The sequence below is a fragment of the Choloepus didactylus genome, chromosome 1 (genome assembly GCF_015220235.1).
Source record: "Choloepus didactylus isolate mChoDid1 chromosome 1, mChoDid1.pri, whole genome shotgun sequence".
Taxonomy (NCBI): domain Eukaryota; kingdom Metazoa; phylum Chordata; class Mammalia; order Pilosa; family Megalonychidae; genus Choloepus; species Choloepus didactylus.
The window spans coordinates 152,633,815-152,654,200 of NC_051307.1; the positions used below are offsets into that span (position 1 = coordinate 152,633,815).

General features: G+C 45.2%; 1 protein-coding gene across 3 annotated transcripts; it reads right to left on the bottom strand.

Moving 5' to 3' along the window:
• Positions 1-2,681: 2,681 nt before the first annotated feature.
• CHST2 (carbohydrate sulfotransferase 2) lies at positions 2,682-14,800 on the bottom strand. Of its 3 annotated transcripts, none has more exons than XR_005217910.1 (4): positions 13,986-14,800; positions 11,269-13,880; positions 2,961-3,032; positions 2,682-2,783 (listed from the first exon to the last, which is right to left on the bottom strand). XR_005217910.1 is itself a non-coding variant. In XM_037843277.1 (2 exons), the coding sequence occupies exon 2, from the start codon at positions 13,696-13,698 to the stop codon at positions 12,121-12,123; it is 1,578 nt and encodes a 525-aa protein (XP_037699205.1). In that variant the 5' UTR covers positions 13,699-13,880; positions 13,986-14,800; the 3' UTR covers positions 10,242-12,120. The 3 variants fall into 3 exon arrangements, 1 of the variants encoding a protein (XP_037699205.1); XR_005217911.1 differs by having other exon boundaries at positions 2,687-2,783; positions 11,601-13,880; XM_037843277.1 differs by lacking the exons at positions 2,682-2,783; positions 2,961-3,032 and having other exon boundaries at positions 10,242-13,880.
• Positions 14,801-20,386: the final 5,586 nt, after the last annotated feature.

Consider the following 20,386-nt stretch of genomic DNA (forward strand, 5'->3'; position numbering starts at 1 on the left):
AAATAATTGGCTCCTCTAAATGCAAAGCCTGGGGTAAGGCTGACTTCAGGACCAATTTGAAGCAGCCCTGAAATGATGTCACCAGAACCTAGTTTCTTTCTCTCTCCATCTTTCAGCTCTGCTTTCTGTAGCTTGGCTCCCTTCTCCTGGAGTCAACACAGAATGCCAGTCCTTATAGCTTTTCCTGCTAAATAAAAGTACCACCTATCCCAGAAATTTCAGCAGAAATCTCAAGGTATCTCACTGGCTCTAAGTGGGCCATGTGCTAAGCCTTAACCAATCACTGTGGTCTAGGCAAAGTCAGACTTTAACCGGAATGGCAAACTCTAGAGTTTGGAGTGGAGTTAGCTCCAGCAGAACCACATGCATGGAGAGAGCAGGGGACATGATCAGGGTTGGATGCTGGGTGACCTCAGTCACCACTTCAGAAGTGTGATAAAAACATGTGCAGGGGTGACAAGAAAGACATTGGTACCTGATAAATACTACAAACAGCATGAATACATATATGCATATACATACATACACAAACATACACACACACACACACACACACACACACACACACATACATAATGTATACACAGAGAGAGAGAAAGAAGAAAAATCACCAGCCACAGAGCAAAGCTCACATAGTAGCCAGTCTGGAAAAGACTGCTGATTGGTTCCTGGGGGCACTTTAACACAACATTCACCCACCCCACCCCAACCATGGTGTAAATCAGTCACTCCAAAAGTATTTCTTTCACTATCTCTAATGCTTCTGCAGTAAAAAGTGTGGTTTAATCACCCCCAAAATTAAAAGTTAAGTTGGCACACAGACCAGATTGACACACATCAAATAATTTGAAACCAGACTGTGCAGCTGAGTGCTAATTTGTGCTCAAAGGAGACACTGGTGTGGGCTGGAATAGAAGTTTCCATGGCATGAATTATAGATGAAATAATGAGTTGGCTTATGCACTGGGATGTGATGAGACCAAACAAGTTGTGGAAGATAGTGTCATCTTCAAAACCTGCAGACAACTGCAAGAGTTGAGTCCTAAACCAATGATTTCCTCTCCACCATGACCTCTGCCGCCGTTCTCCGTAAGTTCAGTATCCATGTGGGAGACACATCTGACATCTTGGCCTCTCAGCTTCTGTCATCTCAGCCACCCTAGCCCTTGGCCAGTAACTGCACCACCTCAGAGATGTAGGTTGCAAGAATTCCTGACCACCATGTCCTATCCTGCCAGAACCCTCACCACATGTAAGACAAATCTTTGATCTCACTGAGAGTTCCAATCCAGTGTCCCTCCTACATTTCTCCTATCCACTGCCCATCATAAGTTATCCATTTTTTACACACCTATCCCAAAGCACCTGCATGTTGCTAGAGAAAATCATGCAACCTTTAAATTCATTATAGCCACAAATGCCCAAATTAGCAATGATAATGATGATTTTGATGGTGATATCACCATCATCTAACATTTATTGTGTATCATTTTGATCCAGTCTTACTCTTGGTTATCAATCAATATATACCTTGTTCTCTTTGGCTTAATTTAGCTCCGTATTTCTTAAAAGAGCCACTATTGGCATTTGGAGCAGGACAATTCTTCATTATGTGGGATGGTCCTATGCATGACAGAACATTTGGCTTTACTGCTCCAAATCCATTAACTGCCAGTATCACTTCCTCATCATGGCAAAGTGTGCTGGTCTAGATGTATTATGTCCCCCAAAACACCCTGTTCTTTAATGTAATCTTGTGGGGGCAGACATATTAGTATTGATTAGGTTGGAATCTTTGGATTAGGTTATTTCCATGCAGATGTGACCCACCCAACCATAATACTTTAGATTATTTCCATGGAGGTGTGGCCCCACCCATCTAGCATGGGTCTTGATTCAATCACTGATTCCTTTAAAAACACGGGCACAGACCCAGAGGCTGTCTGGCTTAGCTCAGAGATGCTTGGAATTGTGGACCCCCGACGTTGGCTGCAGCTTAGAGAGACATTTTGAAGACGGCCACTGAAAGCTGACAATGACATTTTGGAGAATGCCATTTTGAAATGCAACCTGGGAGCCAGCAGATGCCAGCCATGTGCCTTCCCAGCTAACAGAGGTTTTCTGGATGCCAATGGCCTTTCTCCAGTGAAGGTACCCTATGGTTGATGCCTTACCCTGGACATCTGATGGCTTTAAGACTGTAACTTTGTAACCAAATAAACCCCCTTTATAAAAGCAAATCCATTTCTGGTGTTTTGTAAAACAGCAGCATTAACAAACTGGAACACAAAGCAAAAACAAACAAACAAAAACATATGTTTTTCCAAAAGGTGACCCCAAAACCTCCCATCAGATTGTGGGGACAGTTGCAGGCACTTGAGAACCACTTGCTTGGTGGAAAGAGCACTAAATTGGACATAAAAACTGACCAATACTGTACTTTGAGAACTTGAGCAAGCCACTTAATCTCTCTGAATCCAGCTGCTTCTCCTATAAAGAGTGATTGATCATAATCCTGCTCCTGCCTAGTGGTCACAAGTTTCAAATGACCTAAAAATATTAGTGAGAATATTCAGTGTATTCGTTGTACTGTGAGTAACAGAAAGTTGACAGCAACAGCTTAAACAGAAAAGTGTTTATTTTTGCAACGTCAGTAGTATTCTGAAGTTGACAGCCCACGGCTGGTGTGGTAACTCCATGTCACCGATACCCCTGGCTCACAGATTTTACCCTCATGGCTGCCTCCCAGTCATAAGATAGAGGCTCCTCTTCTAGACACACATCTGCAGACAAGAGAGGGGGAGGGATGGAGGGAGAGGGAGAGGAAAAGGAGGGAGAGGGAGAGGAAATAAGGAAGGAAGGAAGGGAGGGAGGGAGGGAGGGGGGTTAAGAAGATAAAGAGAAAGAAGACAAAACAGGCAGGAAAAAGCTCTAGTCTATATCAGAAACACAGTATTTACCCAGATATCCCCAGCAGACATCCACTTCCATCTTGTTGGCTGTCACATGATCATTCCTACCTGCAAGGGAGACTGAGAAACATTTTTAGCTCAGCATATTGCCTCCCCAAACAAATTAAGGTTCTATGAGTGAAAAAGGAGAGAATGGATAGTAGGTGGGAAACCATCAGTGTCTGCCATACTTAGTAAGCTACAAAGCATTATGGAATTATAAGGTGGCATTATTATTAAAACCTGAAGGAAAGCACATCACAAAATATATTATCTACATGGATTTCACTACATTAATTCCATCTTGACTCCCATTTATCTGCATTACTTAAAATGAAATAAGTGAATGGTCTTATTTTTGCCCAGCAAACATAAGAGTTATAACTAATGAGATATACTTCTGCCCACATTTTGACATAGCAATGCAGAGTGAACCACCTTGCATTGTAGTATACTCCAAAGACAATAGCCTTTAATTATTTAACAAAAGAATAATAATAATTGTATAAATGAATATGGAGAACATTTATTGGTTTGAGACTATGTGGCATCCACTCTTCCTTCCTTTGATAATTGCACTCTGATTTTCTTCTGAGCACCTACTTCTCCTCATTGTGTGCAGACTGTTGGGATTTTCAGTCGAGGTGCCCTGCTTGGGTGCCAAAGAATAGGCACCCAGCCCAACTTCACTCAATCCTCTTCCAGGACTTTAAATTCTGAATGTATAAAGCAAGAATGAAAGAGAGAAAGAGACAGAGAAAGAAAGAGGGAGGAGGGAGGGAGGGAGGAAGGAATGAAGGAAAGGAGAAAAAAAAGAAAGAGAAAAAGAGAAAAAAGAAAAAGGAAGGAAGGGAGGGAGAGAAGGAAGGAAGGACAGAAGAGAAAGAAAGAAAAGGAAAAAAGAAAGGAAGGAAGAAATCAGAGCTTCCTGCCTGGCTTTTCAGCTCTCCCTTCCATTCTGTGGGCTCTCCACAACTTTTCCAGTTAATTTCCTGCTTTGCTCAATCTAGTTGAGTCAGTTTTGCAACCCAAGAACCTTTACTGATGCCTAACAGCAGGACATTCTCAGACCATCCAGAAACTCTGCTGACTGCTTTAGTTTCAACCTCATCTCCTACTAAAGCCTGACCAGAATACGAAAGGGCTCTCTTCTGATCCCAGAGCATTCTCTAAAGACATTGATTAATACTGGAATGGCCAAAAGATTGGTAGGAGCTAAGGAAATAAAAAGTCTTAGGGTAAGAGCACGTCAGAGTCCACAATTGGAAGTCAGGGGCTATGATTTCTAGTTTGTGTTTTTCCGCTAAGTAGGAATGGGACTCTGAGTACATCTTTCAGCGGCTCTGGACCTCATTTTCCACACTTATAAATGACTGAACTGACACTATCATGACATCAGCTTTTATAGCATGCCAACATTTCCTAACTCTGCTAGGTCTCCATCTGCCCACTGCTCCCTGTTAGAGTCATACCTGCATAGCCTTTAGAGTTGCAAACCATATATCAGCCTCCTGGGCATCCCCTGGTCCTTGAGCTTACAAAGCCACCGTGTCCTTCAAATTATAATAAGATTTCCTAGAATCCCAATGGCACAGTTGGAAAGAAACTTTCCTCCACCCCAGCTATCTCCTGACCCTGATCATTTCACCACCCAAAGCGCTACCCACTCAAGACTAGACGCACAGCAGCCTTACTGGAGGAGGGTCAGCGCAACAAGGGGTGGTTCCAAGCTGAACACTGGCCATTCTCTTCTCTTCTGGGGAGCATCACTGTATTCGCCCTCCTTGGGCTCCAGCATCCTGTCATGCTGCTTGCCTCCCGTTGTTCTTTCCTTTACCTCTTCCTCCTCTCTCCTTTCAAGCTCTTTCTCCCAACCCCCAAAACTCCTGTTCAGGTTTTATACAGAGCTTCTTTCCACCACCAAAATGGCCTATTACCATGCATTGCTAAACAAAGGCCATTCTGAGAGGAATTTTTGACCAATAGCACTTAAATGAATATTTATTTATTGCTTTCTACTGCAGGGGGGAAAAATGCATCTCTAAAGATATTGAAAGCACCCTTTCCCTGGTTGAAGGCATAATGCCTCAAGCATTCAGGAAATATTTCTCAGAAGGCATCTGGCTGGGACAAAACAGTTTGCTGTTTTGGTGGTATCCCTTAAATGGAAACACTGTGATCTCTGAGGTACCAAGCAAAAATGCGCTTTGCCACGTACTAGCTATATGACCTGTAAAATGAAGCCAACAATACCTATTCCAAAGGACTGATATGAGAATCAGATGGAATCATGCACATAAAGTGCTTTGCACAGTGATTGGCATATAACAAATGCTTTACAAAAGTTAAACTATGGTATTATCATCATTATCATAATCAGTCATCATCATCATCTTCACTATTTAGAGCATCTGAAGGTGAAATGAAAATGGTGAGAGTTATAAGGAGCACTGCGCACTGAGATGTCGCTTGGGACATGTGAAAATATAAATGAAAAGCTATGTGCAGCAAGACTTAACCTAAATAAATTGAACTCAAAACTTACATCCTTGAGAGGGTTGTTTTCACCAGCTTGCAGGGCTGGTTAAAGGACAGAGTTAAAACTATAAATACGAACGCCAGCATCTCAGAAAAGAAATGTGTTTTCACTTCCATTTTATTTTAAAAATAAATAACCTAATACCATCCTCATTAAAAGATACTGAACAGCAATATGAGAACATCAAATAATTTAATTCTTCCCAGGAGTTAATTCAGTCCTAGAGAAACCTGAGTTTGCCAGAGCGACTGGGATGTCTGAAAATAGAAATGTAATATTTAAACCCCTACATTTCTTGAAAATTTCCCAGTCTCTCAAATGGTTAAAAGAGGATCTCTGCTTGTCAAAAACAAATGCACTGCTGCAGTATACATAACAATGATATACTTTCCTACTTGGCCTTTTTCAAAATGACATCATTTTTGATTGACATTAATACAGTTGCTGTTATTTTCTTTTGGCCTATTTATTGTTTTCCTTTTTTCAAATATTAATATGGAAAGACCCCATTTGAAGCCTTCCACAGGCATTATTTTCATCCATATTAATTTGCCCTGCTTTTTCAGCTTCTGTTTGCCACATGAATGAAGTACAACCACGGAATGTAGCACCAACTCTAAAGCCTCTTTGACAATTATCTGCCCCTCGATCCTTCTGCTCTGGCTTCTTGGAGCTACATCTTTTATTTAGTGCTCTCTTATTAAACACCTACATGCAAGACACTGCTTTGCTTTGGGGGGGGAGGGGCATATATACACAAATGAGATCTAGTACCTTCCCTCCAGAAGGTCCCAGCCTGGGAGATGAAGCAGGCCTGTAAACAAACAATTCCAATCTACAGTGACACACACTGACATCCATGCATGAGGCCGTAAGGGGGAGTAGAGATGGAGAGACATGTCTGCATCTTGGAGCAGGGCTGATAACTTAAAGCTTCAAAAAGATCTAGGATCTTAAATAATGGGTAGGGATTTGAAAAGCAGAGATGAACTAGGAGGCAGGGAGAGGGGTGGGAAAGGTTGAAGAACTGTTACCCAGAAGAAAAGGGGACATATCAAACCTGCAATAAAAATAATCATAGCCGACTATACTTATCATAATAAGAAGACACACCACTGGTTAGCAGAGAGGGTACCTTTACTCCTTTAGTTTAATGTCATTTGACCTTTTGTTTTTCCATGGGTGAAATTTCTCTATTATACACTAAGCAAATAGAGGGTTCAGAAGGAAGGGAAAAATGTATTAGCAGAACTTGCCATCATCCACGTGCTGAGGACAAGGAGCTCATGCTTTCTATCCTCAGGGATGACACCAGATTTCTGCTCATGTAAGAAGGATCCCAGCATATCCCATGCTGTCTTGGTGCCTCCCAGGATCAGTCCTGTGTGTTCTCAAACTCAACCAATGACCAAAAGGGCAGGGTCAGTCATTGCTGCGATCACCAAGGATTATTTGTCACCTGTGTGTCACTTCCTTGGAATTCTATCACAGAAAGTGAACTTGTCTCTTTAAGATTTCTTTAATTATAGCTACACCAAATAATTCATACCTTAACACCTATTTTCCAGGAATTTGTAGCACATCATTATTTGCTCTTGCCTGAACCTAGGCATTTCTAGAAGCAGGACCAGCTTCATGGTTTGCAACCCGTGCAGTCGTGTAAAGCCCACGTGCTTGGTTTAATGCTCTGCTGTTGCCGTCTTGAAATGCATAACAATTTTTGAACAAGGGGCACAAAATTTTCATTTTGTACCAAGCCCTGCAAATTACGTAGCTGGTACTTTCTGGAGAACTAACTGCTTCAAGGTGAACTTCTGTCAATCCCGTCTACATGCTTGGGACGTGAGCTGCTACAGAATGGTTCTGAGTACAGCTTTTGGTTACAGGGATCATTTTCACTGTCATTCATTTGGCAGGGTGACTGTCACCAACCTGAAAGTTCAGGCAGTCCAGACATACCTCTGACATCTGTTTACAGATGAATGCTTCAAAGATTCAGCCTTGGCCACCCTTCATCATCCTGCTACACAGACTCCTACTCCTTCAAGCCTCCTTCAAGTTTATAAACAATGCCACCCCCAAACACTGGTTCATAAAGTTTCCCAATCTCCAAACTTAATGTGTTATGCAGAATTTAACAATTTCCTTAGCATAATTTGATTAAGGGTGTACAGAATGGCATCAGATGTAATAAAAGTCAAGCACTATAATTTCAATTATTAAACACTTGTACCAAAGCCTGTATTGGAGCAGCTCAGTGGCTCTTACTTGAGCAACAAAAGTAGCAGCTGGGATGTCCAGAAAGGAGAAAAAGTATTTGAACAAGTTATTTTTTTTAGCTGTGACAGATTTGAAAAGGCCCTTCTCGAGGTGAGTGACAAAAGTGTTCTGTAAACTATACATTTACCTCAGGACATCCCATCGCACATGTTAAGCCATCCTTCAAATTGCAATTGTCATTTTCTACCTGTCCACATTGGATCCTGACAGAACTGTCACTGTTTCTGATATAATAATTGGTTACTCACTCTCAGAGGCCTGAGATCAAAAGTGCACCCCATGACATACCCGTTAGTTGGTATTAAGACACTCTCTTTTCCAGACTGTTCAAGATGGTGCAGAAACTCAACTGTGTGGATGTTTGAGTTGTGTATGGAAAGAAGGAATCAGGGAAGGGTGGTAAAGTGATAGCACATTCTTATTTGCTATGAATACAGATGAGACATGCCTTTCTATTTCCCTCTTGGTCTTTTTGAAGTCATCTCTAGAGACGGGGTTTCACAAATGATCTTTATTTCTTTGCTCAGGGCCCAGGGAATATTAATTTAACGGCCTCTCCCAGATTCGCATTAATTTGAAACCAACAGCATCATCAAGCCACAACTCTACTCTGTGTGCAACAGAAATCCCTAGCAGGGATGCACGGGAACAGGCAGCCATCATCTCACTCAGCCTCCAAAACAAACTTCCTGAAAGTAACTCCCCGTATGCCTGGGTGAGATCCATATCACGGCCTTCAGACTGCACACTCACAGCACTCAACAAATACTATCCCATGGCCTCTATGGCAATAAACAACTTTATAGCCTTCCCATAGGCACCTGGGCAGCCTTCTCTCCCCAGTTTTGCTCCAATCCCTGCCCTTGCATTGTTAATGCTATTGGGAAAACAACGGAGGAAAATCAAATTCATTCCTTACTTGGAAACATTCACATTCAGAAATTCTGCATTTCTATTTCTAATTCATCATTGGGAAATATCGGTGTATGCCTGGTCACCCTGGAAATCTTGAAGATGTTCCTACTGCCCACTCCCCACATCTAAATAGAGCTTAAGGCTGCCTCCTTCAGCAACTTAGGCAAATAGCCTGCCATTTTCACCAAACGCAGAACATGCTCTTCTACTCTTTGACTTTTGAGAATTTTCAAAATTGGGCAGTTACTTATTTCATTCACTTATTTCATTCAGTATTTATCAAGCACAAATTATATACTGGACACCGATGGTCACAAATTTGCTCCAGTCCCCGCCTGCAAGGTACCCAGGGTCCATGTGAATGAAGTCTTTGAGTGGCTCTGAGCTCCGTGAAACTCAAGCACCCAGCCTAACCCTGTGCTTCTGCCTTGTTCCAAACTAATATTTGTTGACTAAATGTACTGGGTAGACTCTTTGAATAAGCAAGGCTTTCTAATCAACAAAGGCATTCCAAAGTCAAAAGGGTAAGTCAGGTTGTGCTATCTATTGAGCAGAATTTGAAAATAAAAATCTCTCAGATAACCTGCTCTGAAGGGTATTTCTTCCTGCTGATGGACGTATTGCCAGGTTGGGAAATGTGAAAGGATCACTTTCATATTAGCTGCCTCAGAACTGGTCACAGGCTCTGTTGCAATTTGTCATGGCACAGGTCTGCTTACACCAGGGGCTGATAGAAACTTGTTACCGCCAAAAAATGTTTCTCTCCTCTTCAAACCTGCAGAAGCTGAATGTCAGTGATATGACTATCTCAGGCTTTAGTGGGAACACCACCTGTCTTGCTTTCCTAGAATGCAGCTAGGTACAAATCTCCAGGAGCAACAATTTCCCTTTTCAAATTATAGAGCACAGGAGTAGCAGAATGGAGAGAAAGCAGCTGCCACCAAAACAAAACAAAACAAAACAACAAAAAACGGGGGGCGGGGGAGGTGGGTATTACAGGAAGGAGGAAACCCTATTCAAAGGGAGCAAAAGAACAATTGATGTTTCACTTAAAATTTCATCTGAGCAGAGGACAGGGAGGCTCTACGGGACTCTTCATAGCATCTAATATTATTTGAAATACAAGAACCAGAAACATTCTATTCTACTTCAACTACATTAAAGTCCTTAGGTATACCGAGAGAAGAATGAATTCAACTGCTCAAAAATCCTTCAATCCAAAAACTAGGCATGAATTCTACTATGATTAAGTGATAAGAGCTGATTCTAATGCCACATGAAATCTGTTTTTAAATGGTCATTTTATTCAGAGCAGTTGCTTTTTAATGATGCTGTCCTAATTTCTGTTAAGCCTGTTTTACCTTTGGTCTTTCAACATAATATTTACTTTGTTCATTTAATTTTAAAGTATTCTTAAAGCCAGTACAAATATTCTACTGCTGCTGAAAATAATTCAGCATGGGAACTACCATGAAAATATCAAGGAAAACACAATCAATGTGTTAGAACTGCAGTCTGGCTTAATAAACCAAAAAAAAAAAAAAAACCTATTTCAGTAAATCAAGAAATAACCATTCTTAAAAGTGATAAAATCAACTGCTAAATATACATTTTTTCACCTCTATGCTTCATCTTGAAATCCTTAACAGTGTAAATAGTTAGTTACACATTATATTTTAACTGCATACTTCAGAGTAACCTTGTATTAAAATATTTTCCCACATACATATTATTTTTCATCATTACTTATCCTGTACATTCTGGGCTTCAGAGATACAATAAATTATAGTAAAATAAAACCATGATGATGTTGAACTTATATTGTACTTAATATACAACTACAGTCTCTTGTTCCTATTCTGGCTTCATAACTTCTTATCGTAATATGATATTCTACAGAAAGCCAAAATGCTTCAGTACAAAATGGGCTCAGGGCAGCAGCAACACCATGCCACTGCAGGAAAATTCACTGCTCTTCTCCAAAAATACCAAATCTCAAAACTCTACACACTAACTCAAACTTCATCTTTTCCTCTTCCCCATAAGTCATTTTCACATCCAAAGGAAGCTCTTCGTCTGAAGCCTTCCTTATTCTGCCTGAAGCATGCTATTTCCTTTGCAAAATTTTTTTTAGGAAACTTGATTACAAGCAACAAGCCCCACAGGTATCCCAAGTAAACCATTATAAACTCGCATTCTCTTTTGCACTAATTTGGATGGAAAGTAAGGAAGAAGAGGAAAAGCCTGCGAGTGCCCTTATGGTTCTCAGATAAAACTTCCCTATTTCCATATGCCTGCATGCTGTGTCAGAGGCAAAAAACACTCCAGACACATACTTCCGTCACTTTTCTAACTAAAGAAGTTGTTTCATCACCAACAATATGTGCCAAACAATTCTTGAGGTTTGTGTTCCGATCATCAAAACTTTTTTAATTACATATTTTTATTTAAAAAGCCTTTTTCTGAACTAAACTCAAGACCAAAACTTCGGTCACTGCTTCAAGGTTCCCCAGTCTTAACTCAATAGTAATCAAAACCAAATGCCTTCAAAATCTCAAGAGGTTCCTTCTTTTCTGTACTCACAGTTGGACAGGAAAGTAGTGTATGCTTTTCCCTCCACTGCCCTACTTGTTCTTTGCCTTTAGAATTTGAAGATTTGTTTCCAAGCCCAGAAATGGGCATCTAACAGGTTGTGATTTATATGTGAGAAAACAACTCCCTGGTTCTTATCAAGGAGTCAGAAGCGGTTCCCCTGCCCATCTTAATTATCCTCCAGGAAACAGACTGAAAGAAAGAGGTTGGGGTAGCAAGTAGGTCTGTCTGAAGCGTCACAGGACAAGTAACACAGATAAATCCAAAGTAATGGAGGCAAATATAAAAATGAATATTATCTTATCTCCTTTATTAATACTCACATGTACCCCTTTGCTTTTTACACAGAAGTCTACTTTAGATGAATGCCTCCCTGTTTCGCCATGCCCAATAGGGCTTTTTGTTCCTGAACCACTCCCCCTTCCTTCACTCCACCCCCCCACATCCAAATTATCCTTTTACGTATTCACAGATACCACGAAAAGTTTGTAAACAAGATCTGGGCTACTGGAACTTGATTTCATCAACATCCCACTTCAAAATGGAAAGGAGGTGAGGGAAAGGGTAAGAAATGAGAGAAAGAGGAAGGGAGAAAAGTCAGGAAGAGGGAGGACCGGCAGCTAAGTCAGAACTTTCAAGTCTTGCCTTTTCTGAGATGTGTGCTGAAATTGAAATTCAATGACTCAAAACATTGACAGCAAGTATCTGTATGGTTATTTATATTATAGATCTACAATAAAATATGTGGGCTTCCTCAGTTTGGGTCTGGGCTGTGTTTGTGTAAACACACCACAATCCTCTGTGGGTGTCTCCACAAGGAGTCACGTCTCCCCGCAACCCCTCTCAGAGCCGGGGCTTCCGGAGCAGGGTCTTGCTGAGGTCTTTGACCTCCTCTGGGCTGTTGACGCGCTCGTAGCCCAGAACGGCCATGGGCTGATAGCAAAACTCTTCCACCTGTTTGATCTGCTGGAAGGTGAGAGCAGTTCGCCAAGCGTTGGCGGCCTGTGTGGCATTGCGCGCAGACACCACGAAGGGCTTGGAGGAGGAGCCCGAGCCACTAGTCATGTTCAGAGCAAACTGCTCCATCTCAGGACTCACCAGCAGCCCCACGAAGTCGTACACCCTCCGTAAGGTCTTGACTGGGTCTCCCACCAGGTCCTCGTACCGTACCACCAGGTAGTGGCCCTGCAGCCAGTCGGGAGGCTGTAGAGCTGTCTGCAGCGTCTTGGCCATGCTGTTGCAAATGACCTCCATGGCACCGAGTGCGTGGTAGTCGGCAGGGCCACCCATGCCCTCCTTCTTGGCGCCCAACTTGTGGCCTGCAGCCTCCAGGAAGGGCATGCGGTGGACGCGCGGGTCCCGGCTGCGCACCACCTGCAGACTCTCGCGGATGAGACCGTGGCGCGAGCGGATGCGCGAACTCGCTACCGCGCGGGGGTCGCGCACCAGGTGGATGACCTTGAGGTCCAGGGCGGGGTCGCGCAGCAGCGGGGCCAGAACGGCCACGTCGAAGACGCGCACTCCCTTGATGACGAGCGTGCGGTACTTGCGGCACTCCTCCTCGAAGCGCGCCAGGCGCTGTGGTGGGCACTTCTTGCACACGCGGTCATCCACCAGCCCTACGACCTCCTTGCGGTAGGCGGGGCAGAGCGGCGAGGAGCACACCACCTTGTTGGTGGCGGCGCCGAAGATACCGAGCGTGGTAAGGTTGCGCCCCCCGCTGCCTGCGGGGCTGTACAGCTGGAAGACTGAGAGGTCGCAGCGGTAGAGGGCGCTCAGCATGTCCCGCGCCGCCCCCTGCAGCGAAACGGCATCCCCTGGGTACAGTTTTTGCCACACGTGCCACACTGGCTCGTAGAGGAAGAACACCTCGGGGTTCTGGTTGAAGAGCTCCCCAAAAAAGGAGGAGCCCGAGCGCCACGTGGTGAACACGTACACCAGTTGCCGCTTGCCCCCGCCGCTGCCCCGGCTGCGGTTGCCTGGAAGGTCCCCTGCACCCGCCGAGGCTGCCCGGGCCGCCCCGACGGCAGCGGCAGGCAGGCGGTACGGAGTGCGGGTGTCCAAGCGGGTGTGCGCGCGGGGCGGCGCGGCCGGGGGTGGCCCTGGGCGCACCCAGCCACCTCCAGCTGACCCCGCCGCGGCTCCCAGCGGCCTGTCGGGGCTACACTGCTGCAGCGGCTCCTTGTGCCACTTGTAGTCAAGAAGGTTGAGCATCGTGAGCACCAGCAGCAGCGCATAGCCTGCGCACAGCACCAGCGCCTTCCTGCGGAACACCTTCATTCCGAGCGGGGACGCGGGCCAGCGGCGGCCCGGGCGCCGGGGCCACGGCGCGAGCAGGGTGCGCGGCGCGGAGGCGAGCGCGGCGGGGAGCAGCCGGTGGGGCGCGCCCGGAGGCAGGGCTCGCAGCGGGCTGCGGCTCATCACAGGAACAGCCCGGGCCGACGGTGCGGCGGAGGTGGCCCTGCAGCCCGGGCCAGGGACGCAGCGGGCCGGCTGCGGGCGTTGGGGCTTGGGCCGCGGTTCCGAGGAGGGCGCGGCAGCAGCGGTGGCTGGTCCCCGGCGCCCGGGATTGGCTCTCCCATGGCAGCGGCTCCGGGAAGGACCTGCGAGGGAGAATGAAGTGAGTGGGTGCGCCCCAATCCTCCTGAGCCCTCCCACCTCCGCCTAAGTAACGCACATCCTCGGGTCTGCCGGCCTATCCCACTCACCTGGAGCTGTGGGCACGCCCCGATCACCGCCCGGCGGTCTGCCCGGCTGTCACTTGTCCCTCGATTTTTTACGCACTCTCTGCAGCCGGGGATCCCCGCGCCTTTGAGGGAGTCGCAGTACTCGCCGGCTCTCGGCAGCCCGAGCCCTGGGCAGAGTTTCTGGGCCGCGGGCGCCCCGCGGCTCGGGGAAGGAAACTTTCACCGGCCCCGGCGCCTTGCTCAGCACTCAGCTGAGTACCTAGCGGGTCCCCGCTCTAAAACGGCGTCTCCTCCGCACTCGGGACCGCAGCCTCCTTCCTCGCCTGAGCTCGGCAAGGCGAAGCCGGCTGGGGGTGGCGTGGGGGGAGGGCGCTTATAGGGGACCCAGCCCCAGGCAAAGCAGCTTTGCCTCTCTCGCTCTCGGCCTCCGCGCCGCGAATCTTCCCATCCCTCTGGTGGCGGATGAGGACCGGGTGCAGCGCGACCCCGCAGCGGCCGCAGCCGCGGCTGCTGCTTCCATCACGGTGAGAATGCCCGAACGGGCAGCGCCGGCGGTCCCCGCTGCTCCGCAACCTCCGACTGTCTGGGGAGGATCCTGCAAACACACCTCTGGGCAAAAGAGCCCGGGTACGCAGCGCTTCCCTGCCCGCGCCGTCCCCGGCACTATCCCCTTCTGGCCAGCGAAGTATCGGGACAGAGGAAGCCCAAGCCGCCGCCGAGAGAAAGCGGCGCCCGGGAGGATGCTGCTACCCGACTCCCTCTACGCGGAGCGGCTGCAACGCTCTGGAGCCAGCCCCTGCGCGGCTCCTGCTAGCCCACGCCTGGTTGGTGTGCGCCGCCGTCTGTCGCCGCAGCTCCTCCCCTCGCCTACGCCCATCCCGCGCCCGCCCCCCTCAGCTCCCGGCTCACTGTTACCGCCTCCATCGCCGCCTTCGCAGCTGGAGATGCGGGTCCGGGTTTGCAGCGGCGCGGCTCGGGTCGCCACCCGAGCGGCGGAAAACATAGCTCTCCGTTCCTAAAACGCCGAGGCGCGGACGCGGAGTTCCGAGCGCTTCGGCACCCCGAACTCCGAGAGATTTGGATTCTGCCTGCAGATGCCAGACTCGGCCCCACATTTTTGCTCCCGGAAAGAGTTGGTGATAAAAGTTTGGGCAGAAATCTCCGGGCTCCACTCTCTCCACGGGCTCGGTGAGGCCGGGCCCCACCGGGAGCCCAAGAAGCACCCGCGCTCTGGAGCGTAAAGAGGACGCCGAGCGCCGCTCTCAGGCTCCTAAATCCCGGCCCGCCAGTTTCAGCTGGGTTGTAGCTTCTCCCTTAGCGAGGAAGTAATAAATCTTTCTGACCCCAGGGTCAGAGAAGACTCTTCAGGTTTCCAAGAGTGTGTACTGTAGGGTATCTTCTGCTTTACTCGACTCGTGGGCAGAGCTGCTCGGGTTTTATTACGCCCCCCGCAAAGGTTCCCTCCTTCTCGAGCTTGTAATAATGCATCCGCTGCGATTTGGCGTCTTCGGGAACTAAGGCGATGGGGGTGGGGGAGAGGGCAACTTTTTGTTCTTATTTACAGCAAAATGCTTGTCCCGCTTCTTGGTTTTAGAGATGAGATCAAAGGACTTGACCCCTAAGGAAACACTCTTGCTGGGATTGGAAAGTCATTTTTTATTTGTTTTGGGTTAAAGTGCTCTTCCCACCCCCCTTCTTCTCTCAATTATGGGAAGCAAGAAAAAAATACTAAGCTATAACCTCAACTTCAACGATAAAATGAGGGCATTATAATAGCCTCGGGGAGACTGAACGTGACTGGACGTTAGAGTGAGCGATTAGCTTTTTATATGAGCTTCAGGCCTCTAAACGCGGAAAGCTGAATTGCGACGAGCCTGAAGAACAGGCGCAGCGGATAAACCGCGCAGATCTCGGAGGCGCTTTGTTTCCTCTTGTCCCAGTGGCGTTTTTAGAAGTTTGACAACTAAAGTTACTGTAACCTTATCTTTGTACTATTTTGGGCAGCCTCTCTCAGTCAGAGGAGTCTTCTAAATTTAAAACGTTTGCGTCATTAAGGAATTTTGGAAAGCAATTTAACTCGTGTGGGTTTGGTTAAAGAGTAGAAAAATGTTCAGAGAACTTGACTTAGTCCCGTTTTCCTCGTGCAATCTATAATTCCAAGAGTAGATTTCAGCTCATTTGTTCCCCGGTGGTTCTGATAAAGGAAGGGGCGTTTCTAAAACAGAAGAGGTAACGGATTTTATGCAAATGGAGGGAGGGGGAGAATAGAACTAGAATTTTAAATGCAGCTTTCACAAGTAGCGTGGAAATACCTCTGGGAGCCATTTACGACAGGCAAACTTTTTTAATCTCTGTGCACGAATGAACGTGGTGGAGTTTAACTGAGTGACTTCCTATCTTCCCATTTCTGGACCCGCCTACCTACCTTCTTGAGCTGCCTTAAATATCCCTGCCCCTTCTTCCTTCTGCTGCCTCCAAACTAAAGTTATGTTGGCTCATTAAATGACTGATGAAGAGGGAAAATCTCAATGTTGGTAGTGATTCTACGAAAAATAATTTCGAACATTTTAAATTTAGTCTCCGGCTTTGTACCGCCCCAGAAAGCACTTGAATTGCAGTTATTTAGTGTAAGTACGCTTTTTTAAACAATTGTTTGTATAGAAACAATTTTTGTTGCAATTTTGTAACACTTTACTGAAGTTGACAAAATAGTAAATCCATTTGCGACGCCCCCACAGTGTGTGCTCAGCTGGCATAAATTTACAGGTTCCCGCATCTCCACCCTCTCCTTGCTTGCAAATATTTTACCATTTTGCACAGTGTTATGGTTAATTCCAAACTTTGTTACAAATAGTGACATCCAAAATCATGATAATGCCATCCTTCCTGCATTTGTTATAAATTTCCTTTCATTTTGATCCACTTATCATTTTAACATAGTGATGACCCAGATATATAAGAAGTCATGGAATAATTTCATTTGCAGAGGATCCAGTCATGCCACAGAGCTGTCCTTAATTTCAGCTCATTGTTTATTTCATTGCAATTCAGAGTCTTTTCCAGGCTGCTCCATCAGTCTCCGTCTTCTCTGCTGCTTGTTAGGTGGAAAAGAGCTGCTGTTGAAAATTTGCTGTGGCTTTAGTTAATCTATACAAGGATGGGGATCTGATATCCCATGTGGATGTCAGCCCAGTACCCAGCTGGTGGAACATGACAGAGAGATTTTGGAGGGCCTTCTTCCAGAGTTTCAAATGGAAGATGTAAGGCCAGGTTACCTGGACAGACCCCATACAGGACTGCCTGTGTTACTGACAGCCTGAAGAGTCACCAGTAGGAAATGTGTGCCTGTGGGCCCCAAGATAAGTTCATTCACACCTATTTTCAACAAATATGCATTTCCAGTGGAACTTGAGTGTAAGGAATTGGATTAATCATAATCCTTGATTTAAGATACCCTATTGTTAGTCCAAGGGTGCCCCTTTTTTATTTTCTATATTTTTAAATAATATAATGAAAACTCATGAGCCTGTTACACAGCATGGATACCTCCAGAGATAACCACTCTACTTATTTTTTTTAGTTAAAAGGTCAAGTTCCAAGAAAAAAAAAAAAAAAACTTACCAATTACTGCCTCAAAAAGAAATAGTTTGAATAATCTTATGATTTTTAAGAACTAAAACAGTAATTTAAAATTTTCCTATAAGAAAACAGCAGGTGCAGCGGGGTTTAAAGAGGAGTGCTACCAAAATTTAAAGGGCCAGATCATTTCTGTCTCATATAAACTCTTCTAGAGAATAGAATATATATGCTATGACTAAACTGAGTTTATCCCAGGAATATAAGGATGGCTTAATATTAATAAATATCTATATATCTATTAAACACCAACTATATGCTAGGTGCTACTTCAACTAGTGCAACTACCATCATGAAATTTATACTCTAGAGTGGGAGACATTCAGTATACACACACACACAAATAAGATTATTTGAGAGAATGCAAGTGCTATGGAGAAAATAAAGTAGATCAATGTGTAGAGAATGACTGAGAGCAGCTACTTTATATTGGGGAGGTGACCTTGGCAATGGGGACATGACCCTTACAAAGAAAGAGAGGCAATCATGTGAAAACTGGGGGACAATGCATATGCAACAGCAAACACAGAAGCCCCAAGTTTGGAGGTGAGGTTGATGTGTTTAAAGAACAGTAAAAGGATCAGTGGGGCTAGAATCCACCTAGTGAGATCATGGTGTCCTCCTGATTGGGGTCTGCCTGCCTGGTTTACCGTACACGAAGGGGTTTCCTTAACATTAGACTTTAGAAAGCAATTTGTTAAGAAACACGTTATGGGAGAAGTGTGGTCAGTTTACTTCTCTAAGAACATGTGTAGCTAATTACCAAACATGTGGTCCTGATGCTGTCTTTGTTTAAGCATCACTGTCTCCTCCCCAGACCCCACCTGGACATGCATCTTTACCTTCTAGACCTAGCCCTACTGCCTACTTCCTGGATCTCACTCCAAACTTGACGGTTAACAGCAAAGCCTTGGAGTTTCTTTCTGCACTTTTTCATTTCAGGTATTAGAAGACAGGCAAGCTCACTGGACCATGAGATGTTCCCTATGACATGACCACAGCAATCACCTTCTCTAGCCCACCAGTCATTCTGCAGAGACTGCTAGCCCCACAACCATCCTCCTGTTCTTTGGTAACAGTGTCTGAACTACTACACCCCATTATATGTGACCTTGGTGAGACCTCTAGTCAAGGTAGCCCCTCTCTTCCCCACAAAAGGCAGGTAAGGCATATGACCAAGTTGAGCCAAACAGATGTTCTCTCCATGGAACTTCCATTCCTTCATTCACTCATTTAACCTAGATGTATTGAGCTCCTACTGTGTGTCTACTATGTACCTATTTTATATTCTCCATCCGCCCTTAAAGCAGTGCTTTCTCTTTGAGTCCTTTAAATTCTGGTATCAAGCCACCAAGTCATCCTAAGGAACTCCATTCCAGCCCCTACAAAATTCCCCAGTTTTCACATGATTGCCTCTCATTCTTTGTAAGGATCATGGTCTTGTAAGCCCATTCCTTGCATCTTTCCCAGGCCTTGCTTTACACCAGCACTGCCTGGGCTGCTCACTTGTGATACCCTGATCTCTTTAGACACGCTGCCAGGACTGCCCTCACACTAACAAGTATATCTTTCTAGTCAGATTTACTTCCAGTAACCATATCTCATCATTAGTCTTTCTTGACCTGCTGGGCTCTCGTTATTTAATTATAGCACCCCCTATTTAAAAAAAAAAAAAAAAAGAAAAGAAAGAAAGAAGATTGTAAAGATGTGAGATGGCCCAGAAAAGTAAGATGAGGTGGGTTTTTTTGTTTGTTTTTTGTTTTTTGTGTGTTTTTTTAGTAAGAAAACTAATCAAAGTAAAAATAACATGAAGACAGAGAAATGGTCTGTATAACAATCCATTCCATGAGGTCCTATAGAATTAGAACTGAGCCAAAAATTGGCTCTGAGCTTCCTAGTAGCCATAGTAAAGAAGGAAAGTTGCTCAGGTGATAGATAGCTTTGGCTGATACAGACACCCAAAACAAATTTAATTGTAAACATCGTTTCATGTGATTTCTTTGTTTGCTGGTATATTCCTAATACTAGCACAGTATCTGGCATATAAGTGCTCAATAAATATTTGTTGATTCACTTAATTTGAGTCCTTATAAAAAAATTATGTGGTATTGAAAGTAGATTGTGTCCTTAAGTACATCTCTACAGTCTACAATAAAAACAGCTGTAGAGTTGGAGAGGAAGTTGCTGGTTCTTGTAAGCCCAGTCTATGCAATCTAATGGCATAATGTCAACATTCAGTTCACTCAAGACAATTTAGTGTGATCTATAGTCCATCACTCTGATGATCTGCCTTAATGGTTCATCTCAGCATGTTGCTTGAAGTTATTTAGCATGCCAAAGAGAATAGAGATGGATAACTTTTAAGAAGAGGCTTCTTGGAGAAACTACTGCCTGTAAACAAGAGATCCTGGCTCTGTCATCTTTTTCTGCATCTCCATGCCAAACATCTCCCAACAGCAGTAAAAGCTGTTCCATTCTCAGAAAATGATCTGGAAGCATTTTGAAAATCATTTACTTTGCCCCTGGCTTTCCCTTTCAGTTTTCCCAGGATTTGTGAATTATGAACACACGAAAAGGGAGTTGAAGTTGGGACTACTGTGCTCTGACTACTTCCCCTCACCTCAGGCCTGCAGCTCCAGTTCATGGGAACTCCTCTTGGGTACAAAACTGTTCTCTCCATGAGGGCCTGACCTCTGACAGCTGGGTGCTTAGAGGATAGGCTCCCAGAATCAGCTCACAAGGACAGCTGTCCCCTGCACTGTGGACCTTCTGGAACTCTCTTCCAC

Coding starts and splice junctions, on each gene's coding strand:
- CHST2 (XM_037843277.1), bottom strand. CDS start 13,698: ATGAGCCGCAGCCCGCTGCGAGCCCTGCCTCCGGGCGCGCCCCACCGG.